The sequence below is a fragment of the Gambusia affinis genome, linkage group LG11, assembly GCF_019740435.1.
Source record: "Gambusia affinis linkage group LG11, SWU_Gaff_1.0, whole genome shotgun sequence".
In the NCBI taxonomy this organism is placed as follows: Eukaryota; Metazoa; Chordata; class Actinopteri; order Cyprinodontiformes; family Poeciliidae; genus Gambusia; species Gambusia affinis.
In genome coordinates this window covers 19595516-19616336 of record NC_057878.1, presented here as the reverse complement: position 1 = coordinate 19616336, position 20821 = coordinate 19595516, and the positions used below count along the sequence as shown (strand labels likewise).

Sequence of the window (20821 nt, the reverse complement as noted above, 5' to 3'; positions counted from 1 at the left end):
CTTAAGTGTTGTCAAACTGTTTAACATCTGTTTGAGATCTTGTGCAGATTTGGCAGGTTGAGTCCTAGTCTGTAAAGGGATAAAGTAATTGCCTTTTTAGGGTTTGAGCTCCTTACCAGTGCACTGATTAACTTCAGGACCCGTGTACGGCTGGAATGGATTATGTTTGCATGTGTGTAAGATTGTGTTTATGACAGGGTAGACTCATGTTGATCTGGTGAGGTAGAAAGATCAGTGGTAAAATTGAGAGTATCATCGTTGTTGGGTAAGCTGAATTCAGTGACTGATCTAAATGGACATTGTAAAATATCACTTATGTAGAAAAACGTTCTTGCATTTACAACCTTTCTCAGTTTAGGTCTACGGCATGTTAATTTAGACCTGTCGTGTATTTTCAGTTGCTGCATGTTGCAAGTTCTGTTATTTTTAAGGTCCAGTTTAATCGTCATTTGTGATGGCAAGAATGGAGAACAATGGGGAGGAAATAAACAAGAAGCAAACCGAGAAAACATTGTTGATAAGAAACAGACATTTCTCTTCAGACATACCAAAATCCAAATGATTAAAAAGCTGCGAGTCTGTATTCTGCTAATTGAATTGTCATCAGAAATTAATGCTTCATATGCAACCACAAAACATCCTCTAACCACATTTTTTTCATCATTTATGCTATATTGTTTCTTGGATGACTTCACTGGCCACTTATTGGCTTAATACCTATTCAAGTCATCATTCTTTGGCTCTGTAATAAAGACCCTTTATACAATTAAGCAATGATGGGGAAAAGCCATTTCCCACACAATCCATCTGAAACAATTCTTAATGGTAGGTAGAGAGCTGTAGATATTTTTTTTCCCACAAGAACTGATGAAGTGAATTACAACTGAGAGCCTGTGACAATGAAACTTAAACATGGAAAAGTTACAGTGCTAGTCTGAACAAGCAGACTTCTTAAATTATTTGCTATATTCAAACATTAGTGTGGAACCAATGAAGCTCGTGTCAAGAAAAATCAACTGAAAAAGACATTAAAAAGATATTTAGCTTTGTATTGTTTAATCAGATACCGAGTAATAAGTGTAAAAAAAAAAAAAGTGTATTTAATTCTGCAAGAAGATGCCTGTTGATATTTGATTGGAAAAGTTTTAGTGAGCAATGGATTCTTAATTAAAATTATTAATTCTATATTTGTAAATTTTTAAATATTGGTATTTAATGAGAGATGGCGCAGTTGGTAGAGCTGCTGCCTTGCAGCAAGAAGGTCCTGGGTTCGATTCCCGGCCCGGGGTCTTTCTGCATGGAGTTTGCATGTTCTCCCTGTGCATGCATGAGTTCTCTCCCGGTTCTCCGGCTTCCTCCCACAGTCCAAAAACATGACTGTCAGCTTAATTGGTCTCTCTAAATTCTCCCTAGGTGTGAGTGTGTGTGTGAATGGTTGTGTGTTCTGTCTATTTCTGTGTTGCCCTGCGACAGACTGGTGACCTGTCCAGGGTGGACTCCGCCTCTCGCCCGGAACGTAGCTGAAGATGGGCACCAGCAACCCTCCTGACCCCATTAGGGACAAGGGTGAACAGAAAATGGATGGATGGCTGGATGGTATTTAATGAGATTGACTCCCAACCTGATGCCCTACAAAATCAATGTCATGTACACTCACTACCTCCTTTATTAATCACATCTGTTCATAGGCTTATTAATACATACAGTATCAGACCATCAGGTCACCACATCTGGTTATCTAGATGTGGTGTAGATTTGTGTTCTTATTTATTTATGGATGCAGTTTGCCTGCATATACAGGCAAACTGTACTGCATATACAGTTTGCCTGTACTGCATATAAATTATGCATTAAAATGAATTTTTATACTCATTTGTCATGTCTCCTGCTGTTTGTTTACTGTCCTTATGTCCATCCAGTTAAAATGCCAATATATGGCAGATTCCTAGATTGTAACAAGTCAAAGATGATTTTAGGCCTTTTTTTATTTGATTTTTTATTACTATTATTATTATTATTATTATTTATTTTTTGGTGTGTAAATTTTTGTGGTCTACAAGCTTTTCCTGTTTATTTTTTGTGATTCAAAGAGTAAATTGTCACTCCATTGCTATGTGCCATTTCATTCTGGATTTATTCTGCTGTAATTAAACCCAAGCAAATTAAAAACACATTTGAAACCACAGCTAATAAAGAGACAAGGGTTCCAAAGATGTCTCCGATGTGATTCAGTCTCACAATTGTAAAGTAAAAACAGAATCCTAAAATAAACAAACTACTATGCTGCGAACCGTGCAGCACGCTTGCTCAAATGACACACACAAACCTGTTAAAGGCACAGCTAAAAACAGACAGGTTATTTATTGGAGATTATACAATCGTTAGAAGATTAATACCCTTTGGGAGGCTAAAAAGGCTCAGGCTGACTTTCATCTCAAACCTGCCCCAACAGAGAGAGCTGAGGTTAGAGAGACAGGGTTGAAAGAAGTAAGCAGACTGTCAGAAGACACAGATCGTCTTCAAACGCAGTTAAGTGGTATGTGTATGTTTGTGTGTGCAGGAGTTTGTGTGTTCATCACTTTAACCCCATAATGAGTAGCCTTGAGGGGGTCCATAGCCATTTGGCAGCTCTTCATTTCCTGATTTAAGAAAAAAACAAAACATAATCAAGTCTTTTATCTCTTCAGCAGTGACACAAAAATACATACACAGACACGCACTCACACAGTACATACCGGTTGTGGTCTTACCACAAGGTTTTGCACAATTAAGCCTATTTTGCCCTCAGAAGTGAATGCTGCTTGCATGTACAGTCAGTCTATGTGTTAATATGTGTGTGGGGGAGTTTGTGTGTGTGTTTTTGAGACACAAAAGGGAGAAAGCCGCAATTATTTCCAATCTGAGGTCAAAATCTGTCTGTCTGGCTCCAGTCCTCGGATTTCACTCTTCCATGTCGGAAACTTCAGATCTTCTCTGATGGCTGATTCTCCAGCTCTAGTGGTTTGATCCTGCTTAATTGCATCACACACATCCGTGCACGCACGCACCCCAATGCACACGCACATGTTCTACACAACTTGGGATGGAGTTAGAGTTGCGCTGTCCATGTACCTAAGGATACATCCTTAAAACTATTTCCAGTTTTATATCATTGTATCAGCCCTTGTAAATCCAGATGTTCTATATTTGGATGAAAAAATTACTTTTCCTTGATGGTTAGAAAGAGATTGGATAGCTTTCCCAAACATACATACCATCAACATAACACCCTCGCTTGATAATTTGACACTTAAAAAGCTGTCATCGAACAATGTGATTTGAATTTAGTGAGGGATCTGAAGGATTCCTCAAACTTCAGCATCATGTCACTGGAACCTTTCAAACTAAAATAGTATAGTAGTTTAATTTTCCCCAGTAGAATTGCACAATTAGGCTATCATCATTTGTTTTTATATGTTTTATACAAATTGGATTACAGATTTTTATTTTAAAAAACTGAAAAAAAAAAAAACCGAAAAAAAAACTGATTACAGGAGAACTCAACTGGGGTTTAAAACTGCACTGTACGCCATAGCCAGCAGGGGGCAACACCTTGCAAACATTTTGTTTTATTTTGTGCAAGTCAATGAGAAATAAGTCTACATGGCTCGTTATTCATTTGCATACCTAAACTATTTTCAGTACAGTTCTAAATAATATATGACCAGATTAATAACAGTAAAAATAGTATTTACACATATTTATAGACTGTAATTTCTAGAGTGAAATAAAGGATGATGCAGCATTTGTATGAGAACCATATCAATATATTCACAGTTGCAATATGCCAATAATGTGAGTTCCTTAATAAGTGAATGAACTTAAAGAACTCTCAGTGGTGCACAGATGTACAGTGCCTTATACAACTGTTGTTCAGATTATTTTGAAATGGGTTTTGTTAAGAGGTTATGACCAAGCTATAGCATACATAACATTTGTTGCGCTATATGGAAAACAGTTGAAGTTCATTTGGAGTGATCCAGCTCACTGGGAGAAATCCCAGACAATACACTGAAGGGAGATGAGAATCAAGTGGAATTGAGTAGGAAGGCAATGGTCAGGCTACTATTCGATGTACCTTTACATGATCGTTTTGTTTGCATTTGACAGAGCTTGGTATGAAGAATTCCCAGTAAATTTTGGAAGTGATGTCACTTCAGGTTCTTAATATTATGCAGCCCAGCATTTAAGTATTGATCTTAAAGGCAAAGTGGCTGGTTGTAGAGAAGATAGTGTTTTATACGAGCTTGAAAAAAAAAAAAATCAGACTTTCAATTGACACAGAATAACTTTTCTAGTTTTAATAATATGCTATTCTAAAAGATAATTATTTGCAGTTAGATGATATATATTTTACATCATTGTTATTTCACAATTTATTGTTATGTAAATTAAAAATAGCTTTCAAGCAAGTCATCTTCTTTTTGCATATCTAAAAATAGAGATTCATAACCAAGGTCAACCATATAACATATTGGTGACTAATCAGGTATTTTTAAATGCTGCTAAATGATATGACCTGCATTTATACTGACGTATGCCAAAGATTGGCCAGAGGTGATATTTGCTCATAGTTATGACTCAGAAGTAAGCCATGGGTTGTTGTACTGCTATTACTTGTTTATTGGCAGTGACGTGATGCTAGTGAGCCGTTGAATACATGTGGCCCCACACACATGCACAATATTCCCGCTGACAACACTACTGTTGGCTGCAATGTTTCAATTCATGACTTCACTGATTGTTAATAGTAGTTTAAGTGCAGGAAGCTGCAGGCGGAAAAAAAAGTTCATTAAAAGTTTCTGAAAAAAATTTGCATTTGCTGTCATTTCATGCATTTCTCTTGTCTTTCAGGGATTAGACACAAAATGTCACAGAGCAGAGGTCAGAAGAAGTTTGTCTTCCTGTCGTTAATATTGGTAAGTTTGTTTCCCCCAGGACTTGAACGTACATTTAATCACCTTTCTCCTACTCCTCCCACTGTTATTCTTGTATCCTGTGCTCTGATGTTCACTCCCATACATTCTCCTCTTGCCTTGTCAGGCTTTGGGCGGTAGAAACACTTGTTTGATCATACCTAAAGTTGATTCCACAGTTAGCACTTTATCTTCCAGACTTTATGGCATTTTTGGTCCAACAGCATGCGTAACTCTTAGACACTTGTAGCAATTAGTTAATCCTTGAGTTTTGTAGTGAGCAACTACCTTTAAATTATTTGATGCTCTGCTTGTTTCAATGTTGAAATCAATTGGCAGGACTTCCAACAGGCCCCTTGGATTCACACTCCCTTCTTCCCTCCTTTTATATCCTCTTGTTTGCAACAAAAAACCATAAAGTCTGAACCACAGGATGTGTTACTTATGTACAGAAATATAGTTTATTTTTGTTGTCTAAATATTCCAGAACTTCTAACATGTGCAAAGATGATAAGAAGAAGACAGAAATTTCCAACTTTGAAAAAGTTTTAAGAAGTTTAGACAGGCACGCAAGGTAAAAGGAAGCAGTGTGTGCAAAGAGACTCTCAGTAACAGCTTACTGAATTCTAAGATGACCCTACATGGTGTTAAAATGGCAGAAAGTAGTAATGGGAGTAATATTAGAGAATGTATTAGCATCATTTGCTTTTGGTAAGTCTTCATTTTCTTCAAAATGATGTAAAGCATACAAAAAATTAATTAAGCATTATAAAACTCCACACATGTTATTGCATTACAAAGTACAAATTATGAAACACATTTTTAGGGTGAGTTAGTGCATCAAGAATTGCAACAAAATTGTAGTGTTAAGCAACTAGTTGTTATTGTAGCAGTTGTTTTAGCGTATGTGTGCTGTATGTACTAGAAAGAAGACATTGCAGTGACATTATAGTAACTTCATTCCAAAAGGCAACATTTTTTAGCCTCCACTACTACTTTTCCTTTTGCTATGATTGGTCTTTATCATAATATTTGTTCTGAGAGAGTTTATAATTGCCTAGAAAAAAAAATGATAGGAGATTCAGCTTTCCTAAACTTTGGCTCTAGATTAAGTAGTGGCTGTCACCCTCAGTTGTCTTGAGATCAAATCTGGCTTAGAACTAATTCACAACAAAAAGTGGGAAAAGTTATATTAATTCTTTCTTTTTTGCTTTGGCATTCTTTCTACTTTCTAGTTCTTTTTACATGTTGCAATTATCAAATTTTATCACAATTTGTAGACGGAGACTTATGGGGAGATGAGGTACGTTCATCCACCCGCAATCTGCTGCAGTGCCACCAGAGGCCACCAATTCTCACTTTATTTTTTTATTGCTCATGAAGCTGTATTTACACCAACTGCACTCCAGGCATGTAAACAATGGGTCAATCTGTTCTGGATTTGGTTTATATTATTATCAGGTTATCTGGCCAGAGAGGAATGGGCTCATATACATAAATGAACACTTGTTCAAACAGGTCTTCAGCTCACTGACAGGATATGGTTGGGAGGAACAGCCGAAAAAGAGAGAGATGTTATTAAAACAACAGAGAAAAAGACGGAGAGTCTTAGTCATGGACTCATTTATTTTCCCTCTATCATTTTCTGGACAGCAGATGATTGTTAAAAGTCAGTTAGTTTGTTTGGAAAAGGACAAAGTATGCTGGAAAAGCTATAAATACCAGCTGCTACTTATTACATTGGGCCACAATGACACAATACCACACGTCTCACACACACACATACGTACGCACACACACACTTTCAGTCACATTTCCATTACTGCAGGGGACATTTCATTAACTTGAATTTTCCGAAAATGTACCCCAACTCTAACCAAAGCCACAACTTGCATAAACCTATTGTGACCACAACCTTAACCCCAAAACCCAACCTTTATCATCCAATCTTCACAAGGAAGTTAAAGATTATTGTTTTTGGGGACATTTTGCCTTCAAATGTTATATTATTCCCACCATACAACAGCGTGAAAACATCCATTTCTCTGTGACGGGACCCCACAAAATGTGTTCACACACAAAAAAATTATGCTATTGCACAATCTGTCATATAGAAGTCACAAAGCAGACATTTCAATTGATCCTTACAAAAGTAAATAACACATCGTGATATCATTTTACTGTTTTTTTATTTTCTTTGATACTTAAGTTAAATAATGCAATATGTGCGCTGACCATCAGAACCAGTGATATTATACAGTTCTCTGACTTTCTCAATGGTTATTAAACTAAATAAAATGTGCAATGTAGAACATGCTGATGGTTAATGCATTTATAGACTGTAGGTAACAAGTGATAGATTTAAACAATATGGGCAGAGGACAAACATTTTTAAATTGATGCATCACTATTAAGTTATTTTTACACATCTGCATAAAAGAATAGAAATATCCTTTACTATTCCATGGTGGGAAAATGTAGGTGTGACAGCAGCAAGTTAAAGTAAGTGAGAACATGCATATTTACACAAAGGTAAAGATAAAGAATAAAAAAAATCAGAAAAAGAGACTGAAAAGTATGAACAAAATTATGTGAATAAAAAACAAGGGGCTAATTGCAAGAATTGGAAAAAAAATGCGCAAAGAACTGGGATGTTCAAATAGCAAGAGTGTCAGTAAAGTATAAAGAAAACTATAAAAAACAAACCTTTTGAGATCAAATAAATATTTGCATAACAGAACATATGATAAAACATATAATTATTATTATTTTTTTTTACTTATCTAATGAAAAAAGTAGTGTGTTTATTCTGTTTACGAGTGCACATCAATATATACTGAACAGGATCTAAAACCACCTCACAAAATCAGATTCAGTTTAAGTCCAATTGATCGCAATAGTAGATAATAATGCCAGGTATGGACATTCCCCATTATGCACTGACATATTTTTGTACATTGAAAATGATGTGATCAAACACTTTATAACTACTGCCTTTCTAATTTGGACTATCTCAGGTAGATTTAAAAAAAATAAATAAAATTAACTTATAGCAAGTTGTCTGAGCCACTAATGAAGATCTACCAGCCTTAGGTGGTGCGGTTCTTGTCGGTTATTATTCTGTCAGTGTGACCACATTAATAGGAATGTCTCATTTGTGTCTTCACAAGCTCTGTTTTGCAGTTTTCACATTTGTCTTCACTTACCCTGCTCTCCACCTGCCTGTCTCTGCGTCCCCCCAGGTGTCTCGTCTGTTTGTTAGTGCCGAGTATTCCAGCTGTGGAGAGTACGAGTTCTTCAACCAGACCAGCAACAGCTGCCAGGCCTGTCCTCAGTGCCAGCCAGGGCAAGAACCGCATATGGTGAGGGCATTTTCAAACACACATATATGATTTAGGGAATAATTTTCTGGGCTGCTTTTACTGTGTTTCATTTGTTTGTTTTTTCATGTGTTTAGACTCTCCAGTTTAAACCCAAAGTATTTCCGTAAGGTGGGGTCATGAAGCTGGAAAGATGACCAAAATTTAAACTCATAAATACCAGAAATATGAAAAATTATGACCCCAGCATGTGTCAGCTTCGCTCAGACCACCCACAATAGACACACAGATGAACACACATTCTTAGCTGCACAGTGAAGGGTGCCTTAATTCGAATGCACAATTTCCTTATGGTTTATTGCTCCCATTTACTCCCATGTGAAGGCATGCATTATGCTGAATGATTTGCAGTAGTCACACAGTGATTTAGGGCTCGTCAGTCAGTCTGCAGACAGCCAAAGTAAACACAGAGTAGGTAAATGCTTCATTGGGAACCCCAGGGTGCCACACCCTTCTCAAAGAGATAGTCAAGAGTGAACATAGAGATGTATAATTATTTGGACACTGCAAATTTTTCATAATTTCTCTAATTTCAGATGTTTTATGTATTTATGTCTCTTCATAACACATAAATGTGCAGATATTTAAGGATCTCTAAACTGAATCTAATGTGAGGAGGCAAGTCGTTCCAGACTGTAGGTACTTTAAAATTGTCTAGTTAAATAACCCATTATCACTTATGGAATCATATAAATCGGCACCTAAAAATGAAACAATTTAATTAAAAAAAAATAAATGATGGAAACTTTTCAAAAGTTGGAATAATGGTAAAGTGCACATGCCTGTGCAGGCTGCCTTGCTGCATAACATGCATGACACCTTAAAAAAACAACAACAAAATAAACCATTAAAGAATGTATTTATCTTCTAAGAGACATCCAATAACAAACAATGACAGGTTTGGCTCAATTTTTTGCCATTATAAAAAACACAATGTATAAATGTTCTTAATTGTGTTTGACAATTACATTGGCAGAGCAGACATATTCTCTCTCCAAGAATTTAAATCAAAAGCATAAATGTGAAAGTAAGTTATTAAACAAGCATTATCAAAATAAACTTGAACTTGCCATATGTTGTTGAAGAATTATGTCCCTTCTAACTCCTCTTGGTCCTTGCATCCTCCTTTCTCTATTGACTCTTGCTGAATAATCAAGTACTGGCACAGAAATAAACACCATCAAATTTTATGGATGTTGAATGTAACTTAATTCATGAAGTGGTTCTCAGATTTGCACACATCGTTTCCATACCTCAAAGTGGACTTCAGTTTTATTTTTTGTTGGCTCTGCAATGGTGGAAAAATGTGTTGCTTTTTGAACCTCAATTTCCCTTTTCCTTCAACCATGCAGTCCTACATCAATCATTTATAAACATGTTTTCTTTTTTCTTCCTCTCTTGTTTTTTCTTGTATACTTATATTTAGTTTCCCTCAACAATGTGATGAGTTCCAACATAAAGATCCACTTGTCTCTTTGGAGAAATGTGTTAAGCAGAGAACGCTTTGATAAAGAGTAGCATAGCCATTTGTAAGTGAAATCTTTCTTTTAAAAGCTAAATCATAAGAGCCCTCCTCGCCACCCTCACACTTTCTCCTGTGCCGTTCTGGTCCCCCGGGTGGAACAGCCTGTAATTCACATGTTCTTTCATTTCCCTGAGGTTTCTTTGCATGTGGGTGAGAGTGTGTTTTGACATGCTTTTAATCAAGGAACAACCATTCTCACAGCAGATACTTCACAAAGAACATGCCCCCACTCCCTTGGACAGATACATCACACAGTGACAAAGCTACTGAAGTCCCCCTTTCAAAGGGTTGCTTACATCCATCTTTTGATGCTTGTTTAGATGGATGAATGGATAGTTCATGGCAACATGTCCTCTTCTCTTATTTTAGTGAGTGACAAATGTCAGTTGACATTCTGTATAAAAGCTACTTAACATCAGTACCTTTCAAAGTATTCACATTATCTTACATGTTTTGTCAAATTACAACCACAAACCTCTATGTATTTTATTGGGTGCATAACTGTTAAGTGGAGGAATTAGATGTTTTTTTTCTCATTTATTTACAAACAAATACAAAAAGATGGATTCAATGGTCCATGGTAAACACGTTTAGAAATGTCACTCGTTGCAGTTTTGGGATTTGTCACCTTCACATCTAGAGACAATTTTGCTAATTCCACATTGCAAAATAGCTCAAGCTCAGCCAGATGTGTAAATAACCTTTTTAAGATTTGTCCCAGATTAATTAGTTTTAGAGGCATCTGCCTCTAATATTTGGCCATGAACAGAGCTTTGTAGAGCTTGACTTTGTCATTTAGGTCAAGTGTGTGGACAAAGGACACATCTAGAACTTAAAGGAATCCCTCACAAAATGCAGTTTGAGGCCACTGATCTAAACTGTCCCTCCCACAGCATGATATTTCTGCCACCATGTTTCATCATTGGGGTAATATGTTGAAGCTGATTTGCTGTGGTAGTTTTCTTTCACACATACATATATGATTGCAACAGGCTTTTGATTTGTCCATTTATCAGTGTCTATACCCACTTATCTGTGCAATATCCAGGTTGGACTGGTTCCTATGTCCAGTGGTCAATGGACATAGCAGGGTGTGCCTTGTACAGTTTGGCTGTCCATCATATGACAATACAGAGGCACACAGGACATATGGCTTCAGATTTATTTGTCAAGAATTTAGAAAATTACATATATAACAATTATGGGCTACTTAAAGACAATCCCATTTAAATAGATTTAAGTTTGTGGATGTATCATGACAAATGTGAAAAGTTCAATTCAGATAATTACTTTTAGAAGTCTGCCTATCTCCCTTGTACTTGAAAGTTTTAGTTGCTTAGCACCTTTTCTTTGATTCCACCTGTGATCTTTCTTACAAGTTATCAGTCATTTCCCTCATGATGATTTTATGTTATGTTCTCTCAAGGCCAACGTTGAAAACATAAGTAAGAATTTCACAAAGCGATTTACTCTCTGGGTTTTGTCCATCTCCCAAGCTCAAAGAAGCATTCAAAATGCCCACAAATTTGCTTTGAAAAGAAGGCTTTCAATCACCCTGGAACTGCTTTAAGGCAATGAACAGGAACAGAGTCACAGTAAGCCTGCAGACAAAAGATCCAAGTTTAGCTTTAACCCAAACTGACACAATCCTGCTGATAGCTCAGTGAACTTTTCCATTAAACAATCACGCTCAAAGTAGCGGATGTCAAACAGAAAGGGCGAGAATATTGAATTTCTTTTACAGCCACCCTACTGTAGCCTAGTTCTAGGAGGCACGGCCCTGTTTAATAGACAGATGAAAGTAAGAGGGAAATTAAAGATGAAAGAGAGGGCAAAGAAGAGAGAAAGAGTATGTTTTTGTAAATGCGAGCATGTGTGATTTTGTGTGTGGGCCATCCGGCCTCCCCACAGAGAGGAAGCACCATTTGAAGAAGATGGATGCAAGAAAACAATACAATGACTTGGTCATCTTAAATACTACCATGCATGGAAAACTGTACACACACACACACACACACGCACCCACGCCCACACGCACACATACTAAGGACCTCTGTGACCAATCAGATTTCTCTCCTGTCATCTCAGAAGAGCAAAGCCAGATTTGTGCTAAAGACAGTTCTGGAAACAGATGGGTGTTTTTAAGTGTTTACAGTGTGCAACCAAATTTGTGTGTCCACATCACAGTAATGAATAATTCCATTGATGGGAAAAGCACATTTAGAATGATGTAGGAATTCATTTTTATTACTAAATGATTTAGGATGTCTGTGTGTATTTAAAATACGGATGTGCTTTGCAGAACTGTGGTTACGGTATGAAGGATGAGGACTTTGCCTGCATACCGTGCTCGCAGGGAAAATACTCCAAAGGAAAGTACGAGATCTGCAGGCGCCACAAGGACTGCGATGCTCTCTACAAAGCCACTGTCCGTGTAGCAGGAACTGCTGAAAGTGACGCTGAATGTGGGCCATGTTTACCAGGGTAAGGCATGCAAATTGCTCTGCAGATTGCAACAATTTCAATATCCATGTGAAGTGTGTGTTCACTTTTATTTTAGATTTAGGACAATCGACGAAGAAGCTCTAGGTTTCACATAAAGAAATTTACCTATCAGGCTTTTCCTGGCACATACTAATTTCCAAATTTCATTGAGTTCTGACCTTCAAAATCTGATTTAGACATGTTAGTCTCTTATAGTATTTTAAGCACCACAGAAGAAGTGCTACAAGAGCGGTAGTAGTTTTGAATTCAACAGAAAATCAAAGATTGACATTAATATTGCAATGTATTTTATACTCCAAACTTTTGGTCTGTACTGTACATCAAAGCATGTCCCGAACTGTTATATTCACTTTATTAAACTTAAAAATTATATTAAAGTACCTGAAATTGATTTTTACATTTATGGACGTAAACAAATTGGAGTTCTTAGTTTTGATGCCTTCAATGAACAGAAAAAAATATTCTGATTTTACATTAGCCTAAATAGGAAAACCCAGACCAGAATAGATTTTGATCTTTGTTCAAGTAATTGGTGCAATGCTTTTAAAAATGTAGTTATTCTAAAATAATGTACCTGTAATTGTAAAGGTTAATAACAGCTTCTTACATGTATCTTTCCACTGTTAAAGAAAACAAAACAACACCAAATGTCTGAAAAATTCACCTGGCAACATCTGGAATGTTGTAATCCAACTACACATTTGTTTCTTGTTTTGTTTTCTTTTGCTTTTATTCCAACTTAAGCTTTAAGAGCCAACTTTTCTTGAAAGTTCTTTATGTCCTCTACTGGTCCTGCCAGCTGTTATTTTCTTTACTACAGATGAAGAAAGTAGCTAGTTGACAAACATTTTTTATAGCTTCTGCTTGCTTTGCAGGGGCTATATTTTATATTTTGAGTCTCTGTGACTTTGGGATTTTAAAGCATGGTTAGAGAAGAACTTCCACCATAATGGAAGTGGCACAATTCACATTTTTGGGGAGTGAAAAGATCAGAATTGGGCCATTCAGACAGGCAAGAAAAAGTCAGATATGAGTCACACATGGGCAAAAAATAAACAAAAGGAAATAAACATATTTAGATTGCCATGTGAACATAACCTTTCTTGCTCTTTGTGTCTTGGCACACTGGTGCCATCTGTAGGTCATCATTTAATCACAGGCATTTAATCACCCACTCATAAATAAAACCACTCCTAAGCAGTAACAGTCACCTAAGAGTTTAAACTTTAAAAGCACCCTGGCATTACTTTCCTTTTACGTGACTGCTCCTGATTACATGCTTTAAAAAGTTATTAACAGGATATGCTCTGACCTGCTCACCAACAACTAATTCAGGATGAGTTATGGCCCTGATGCAGGAACGTCTTGAAATCTCAGGATTAAAATTAGAGTGTTCGAGGACGCCCTACAAATGAATTGTAGATTTGATGAGGCAGCCAACACAGATTCCATATGATTTAGATTTTTCTTTGTTACATTATATCCCAGAGGTATTTTATACTCCTTAAACTTTTAAGGTATTGCCAACACAAACCCATACACTTCCAACCGTATTGGGGTCAGTGTGATGAATCAACCCAAAGTAGCCTACAATTGTGAAGTTAAAATGTTTTCAAACACTGTCACAACTGCAAATCTATCCAGGTATTGACTAAACTGATGTGTTGAGTAGGGATAAGCTTAATCGGAGAATCCAATGAGACTCATGTTGATTATGGTGATGTAAAAAAACTTACATAAAACCAGGACCCCCTGATAATCATCTGGACCGATCTAAGAACTCTCATTTTGTTTTACTTGCAGCCTTTTACTATTGCCCATTCTTTTTCTTTGAACAAGGTTAACTGCTTTTGTGAAGCAAGCAAGGAAGATTTAAAAAGATTTAAAGATTCATGCATACACATGACTTTGTAAATCTGACAGACTGAAAACATATGGATTTTTTTTCTTTGCATGGAATTTTAGTTGAAAATCAGCATAGACTTTTTTATGTGCCAAAACTTTCTGGATGACTTACATGGACTGTATCCATCTGCATGGCTCCATCATTTTCTTATGTGGAAAATTATTCCCAGAGGGACAGAAAAATTTGATTATCAGACTTCAAAGTGGCTTCATGAAAACTGGTGCTCAAAAGAAACTTGCAACTCAAGTTAAAAGTCAGGATTCCAAGTAACACAAATAGAAGTAGGAGGGGCCCTGCCTCTAAAATTATATGGAGGCATATAATAATATTCTACTCAATAATCAGCTGGTGATTGGTTTTGATATTGAATCTGTATCGTTAAATTTATTAATTTTTTTTTATCAGAATGGATGGAGAATTTGATCTTCATGGCTGATGTGCAAAGAACAAAATGCTTCAACATTCAACATAACATTGATGGACATAACATGGATGGTTGATGAAAGCACATTCTTTAACATCCATCTATTCTGATTAGACGGCTTCTAGATCACGTTCGATCTGAATTCGGCCAAGAATGTCTGGTAAAAACATTAACTGATAAATGATTTCTGGTGTTCAGAGGTCTGACAGAGAGGTTATGTTCCAGGATCATCATAATTTACAAAAGAAAACAGCAGAACTCACTAAATATTTGCCAATTATGGACAAAGATGTTTCTTATCTTACCAACTTTACGGTTTGATAAATGTAACAGGATACCTTGGGGATAGTTTAGGGAGAATGAAACTAACACAGCCTAATTTTCAACGCTATAGAGATCTTGTTGTTGTTTTGTTTTTTGAATTTTATCTGTTACCCTAGCGTGTATCTAGTGAATTGTACTGATTTTAATTAAGGGGTATCAGAATAAAAGAGAGTGGGATTAAAATGTATGCAGAATATTTTAGATTTTTCTTTGGAAAAGTAATTTAAACAACCTGTATAGAGGTATATTGTGAGAACATAATGTATTCTCACAGTTGGTTGATCCAAATGTTTTAAGCTGCTTTATATTTGGTGATCAGTTTTGATTTATTTATGTCATATTGCACTGAGATGTGCTTCTCTTATATGTTTCACCAGCAGCTAACTTCAGATTACCTTTAGGCTGTACGTCTGCTGTGTACAAACTGAAAAGCTGTTCTCATGGCCCTGAGCATAAAAAGATCTAATAGTGTTCATCTGTTTGGTGCGTTGGCATCTTTCTTACCTTCCTTACTCCGTCTTTTTTCTCCTGTACAGCGTGATCTTTTTATGACTGATGGCAGTCTCTGTACTAAGCCATTTTCTTAGTGCCTGCAGGGCGTTAATTATGTGCACTTCGTCACAAAGTCAAAATTTTCACCTTAGTCTCTTTTCCATGCTTTTGCACTAAGTGCAGAATGTTGGGAGGTCATTTCAGCTGAGTGTACTTATTTACAGTTTTTAAAAGGTTTTTTTTTCATCTCTCTATCTTTGTTTTGTATAATGGTAAGAAATTTAAAATATAAAATAAAAAAACTGCTGATGTGATTTCATGTTTATCTTTTATAGGTATTATATGTTGGACAACAAACCCAGGAACGCTTATGGGATGGTCTGCCATTCCTGCCAAAATGCCCCGAGCAACACAAAAGAATGTAAGATTTACTATTCTTTGTGTCATTTTCTCAATTGCTTTTTTGTCGTCTAAATTCTCTTGCTGCCATTTTCTTTTGGTTGGAATTTTCGAGTTTAATGCATTAAATGCAACAACTTAACTGATATTACAAAATACAAATTTGGCTTCCTCTCCTTTAGAAGCTACTCAGTGTGAAGCTTTTCTGCCACATGGAATGAAAATAAAACAGGACAGGTTAGGTGGAAGCAGATGCTGAAACGCTTGACTAAGTTTTGGGAAACAGAAACAGCCGGAGGTCGCAGGTTGTGCTGAGTTTTTCCAGACACTGGAGTCACTACTTTACCATGTGGGCAAGTTTGGCTTGCAGTAACAAGAGAGTACAGACCACTTTGCCGCTGGTGCTGCTGTTTTTCTAGTTCCTCTTGGGTGTTTGACAGTTCATCGATAACATCACTGTCGTCTCACTAATCATCCTGCATACCTCCACACTATCTACACATGAATCTGTGTGTATGCGCATGAGTGCAAATCCAGCTCAATTGTTCTAAAAAGTTTTTAAAGAGTTGCACAAACTTTCTAAAGCTTCTAAAATGCATACTAATGTAATTGTCTTGATTTGTGAACATATTTTGTATTTCCAGTCCCATGTTATGACATTGGTGTAGTCACAAAAATGTCTATTAATTCACTACAGTTTGACAACCCCTAATGCAGGACATGTTGTATGTATAAACCTTTTAAAATTATATTTAATGCTAATATAAAGTTCTACATAAAACATGCTTCAAATTTGGAAATAATGTGGCTGAAAAATATTCCTAAATACTTTTAAGAATTTTATTCGTAAAGTATTTAGAAATGCAGATGTCACTTTCATTTCATGCCATAAATATGTTCATCTAGATTTTCAAATAAATTTCTGGGAAAATACAATTAAATTTGTGTGAAATGACAAAAGAAATAAAACAAATTTGAGGGGTTGCCTTGTTTCTCTGTTGTTGCCCAGATTTTTACTTAAATCCATTTGCCAAACTGTGCAAATTTGGCAAAATTTGCTCAATTCACTCTAATTTCTTTAGGGTGAGAAACAATATTTATGGACTTGTAGTTGCTCAAAATACCCTTGCTGTGTAATTAAAGAATCCAGAAACAAATGTTATTGTTCTTCTGTCATATTTAATGTGTTTGTTTTGAAAGAAGAAATTCCCGAAAAGTGGTCTGGGCTTGTAGAGAAGGAAGAATAATCAGCTACACAACAGCATTAGTATATAAGGTCTATACAGAATATTTTAATTGCATGCCATTTCTGCAGCTTATTGTCGAGTTTACATGGCAGGTGAAACACAATTATTATGTGTTTATTTTTAATAAATATTATAATTAACACCTTAAATGTTCTTGTTAAAGCCAAGAGTGGGCGACCTGTTTACTTCCACTCTGAAATCCTCTTAACAACAAAGCCAAGGTCGATTCCCCTAAAAAACAACACAAAATTGTCAGGGATCTGAGTTTTATTTGCTTTGGGTGATGGCAGGCTGACACTTGCCATGTAATCTGTAAATTACCCTGGCTCCTGCCTAGTGGTGCTTGTGTGATAATTAAAATTTTGGCGGGTATGAGAAAGACGGATGATTAGCATGTTTTTACTTGCCTTGATGCTACTCTTTGGCAGGTTGTGATAAAAAGCTGTAGGCCCTGCTAATTTTCTACTTTCTCCCTGTACTTTCTATGGCCTTCAACTTCCAAATTTGTAGCTGAATACACACAGGCAATTCACCATCAATACTCAATATAATCTTATTCTGCAAAGTCAACTCTTGCTTTATTCTCATCTTTTCTGAAAAAGCATACATAGTCATTTATTAAAATGTTTCTATTCGAATTGTGTTTGTGCTTGTAGCTCATAAAAGTAAAATATTTTTATGCCTGATAATCTGTAATATAATGGCAAGCACAAAGAAGTCAAGAATACTCCAGAAAATACCAGAAGTGTTGACATTATGTTTTAAATGCCAATTTAGGTCTTCAGTATAAAACAATGTATCCAATTAAGACAAAGTAATAATAGCACAGTCTAATGCTTAAGCTTGAGTTTATAAAATCAAGGTTTATGGATGATTTTTCCAGTGACGAGTAGGAAGGCAGGAGAAATGCTAACGACTGCATGTAAAAAAAAATTTAATAATAATAATAATAATAATAATAATAATAATAATAATAAATCATTTGAAATACTAAAATACTTGCACCATTCAGGCAGATGTTGTAATTTCTGCTCTAGTTCTGACCAACATTGTCACTCTTAACCACTGGCACCAGCTCATCCATTCCTTCAATCATCTTGTGTCACCAGAACACGTCATATTCCAGGGTCGCACAGTGATTGTGCATATAATGAGTTTGTGTTTTATTTGGGAAGATAAAACTGCAATACCCATAGGGGGGCGTGACGAAGTGAACTAGCCTCCGGTCACTAGGTGGCAGCAGTGTTCAAACTAATCAACAGAGTGAAGGATGCAAGCGCAGATGTTTTGAAATATATCCACCGTCATAGAGGAGAGATGGAGAAGTTTGACAGTGAAAAGAGAAACGGCAGTAGGTCAGTAAAGCAAGTATGACAGAGTTTTATGGCCATGCTAAGATATTTTTATTTTTAAATACAAGAAAATACTACTGAAACTCAGTCGTATTAGAGTAATTTAAATATTGGCAGCGTAAACGCGCAATATTGCCAGAAGAAAGTCGTTAAATTAAAAAGGTTACCGGTAGATAGAGTAGTAACGTGACCCGCTCAGCATGTCCAGTTCTTTCTATTAAATAAAAAGTTGTTTGAGCAATTTTTTCAAAGTCCTGGGGATGAAAATTTGCTTCTGATGTGCTGAAACATTTAGTACTTAGTCATTTGTTAAACCAGTACCAGCTATAATCTTACAAGACCCTCAGTATTCCGCAATTTAGTGCTTTTCCATCTAACACACATAATTTAACAAATATGTGTGTTAGATGGAAAAGAAGTTTGCAGCTGGCGTAAAATGTTCTTCCTATAATATGGCTTATAAAAATATGCTTTAAAGCTAATCGGTTTGGTAAAACATATGACAAAAAGCATAGTAAAAGGTAGCATTCCAAACATAATAATCGTTATCATGTTTGGATAACGTTGTTTCATTTATCTGTCTGATCACTGGGTGTATTATATTTGTAGGAATGTGTGGCCACCAGTAGGTGACTACACATTTATTCAACATATTCATTTTGAAAAAAAATGTTTAGAGACAGGCTTCAAGATGGGGTTATGTAACTTTTGTATATGAAAGTGACTTATTTGTTTTGAAGATTGGGATTTGTTTTACATTTAATGTTGTCAAGATTTTTTTGGCATTCTTGCTCCAAATGATATTTTGCCTTTAAGTGTTTTATTCGCCCTACAGTTGAGTTCAACTTAGTTTCTTTCAAGTTGTTTTGATTGGCACACCTGTGTTGCACACCTGGCAGATTTAGCATTTTGCTGTTCTTTTTCAGCCTGAGAACATGATTAAGAGATTTAACCACAAAGTCCTAACAGAATTTCAGTTCAAACTCTTGTCCTCATTCAAAAAAAGTGTAAACACATACCCCAAGTTGATGCCTTCAACCACAGGGCGCGGGTGTATACATTTGTATGTGCGTATGCGGTAACAATAAACCCTGAATGTATGGAACGTGGTGAGGCACATGCCAAGGAGGCCAACAGTATATCAACTTGGTGAAATGAAAGACTTATTAAAAGGCGTGATTTATAAGCTGTTGGGAGTTTACAGCTCTATTAGGAAAGAGGCAGAAGCTGAACTGATGAAAACTCCAGAAGGGCAACAATAAGGGGGGACTGGGAGCAATATATTGACAGATGGAGTAGTGAGGCCTGCATTTTATCCACACAGCCCAATAAAAAAAGTTTGTGTTCTGCAATGGGAGAATGTATCACAATGAAAAATCAACTTTAACTGCTGCCAATGCCAATAATTTGCTTCTGTGAAGTGTTATTGGTTGTGAAATATTGTCAGGCAGTGGTATTTAGAAAAAAAAAAAAGTCAATTAAATGCAATGCCAAAGCTAACATACCATCGTTAGGGAATTTTGGGAACATTGTGGGTTCAATATAAGAACATCAATATAAGAAATATCTTTCTTATATTGATGTCACTGTCAGATCTATTGCCTGTGTCTGTAAACGCAACATGTTTTCAACTAAATTGGTTTAAGTTAAGAATTATAAGCCAGAGCCTATTGATGAAACAGAATCTCAAGAGCAAGCAAATATATATATATATATATATATATATATATATATATATATATATATATATTTACTTTTCTAGAACTTGTAGCTGAACATATTAATACCGCCATATCATGTAAGCTTGAAAAGCCATTTAAAACAAAGGTTGGGACTTCTTCTCTTAGTTACTTTCTTTATCCCCTTTGTGTTTGTTGTGGCAGTCATTCAGTTTGTTCTAGTGGTTAATATTTTTGAGTTTACTTGTTGATCTGACTTTGTCATTATTACTTGTCAAAACCTTGCAGCGTCAGTCAGTGTTTACTAAACCCATATGCCCAAAGTGTACGCTTTGCAATCATTGGAACTCCTGGCAAAGTTGTGCGAAAAGATTAGCAGCATGTTGCATAAGCAAATTAGGGTTATTAAAATATCAGAAAAAATATTAATCTGAATCTGGGAGAAATTACATTGTAATAGATGTAATTAGATAGGATTACCAAGTGTTTGATATGTAAATTCTGAGATATTAAGGTTTTCCAGTAAGATTCAGTATTGGAAGCAACATTACATATAACTCCCTAATCCTACTTTAGAATGAACAACATTGGAAAACAAATTCTGCTTATAAACCCAACCTGAAAATATATTGG

The 20821-nt window shown here is 36.0% G+C and overlaps 1 protein-coding gene across 2 annotated transcripts in view; it reads left to right on the top strand.

Moving 5' to 3' along the window:
- The window catches only part of edar (ectodysplasin A receptor), a 42055-nt gene that overhangs the window by 8399 nt on the left and 12835 nt on the right, over positions 1–20821 (top strand). For both annotated transcript variants that reach the window (XM_044130825.1, XM_044130824.1), the window contains exons 2-5: positions 4894–4958; positions 8198–8317; positions 12163–12344; positions 15847–15932. In XM_044130825.1, the coding sequence (XP_043986760.1) occupies positions 4908–4958; positions 8198–8317; positions 12163–12344; positions 15847–15932 (439 nt within the window). In that variant the 5' untranslated portion in view covers positions 4894–4907. The remainder of the gene's footprint in view (positions 1–4893; positions 4959–8197; positions 8318–12162; positions 12345–15846; positions 15933–20821) is intronic.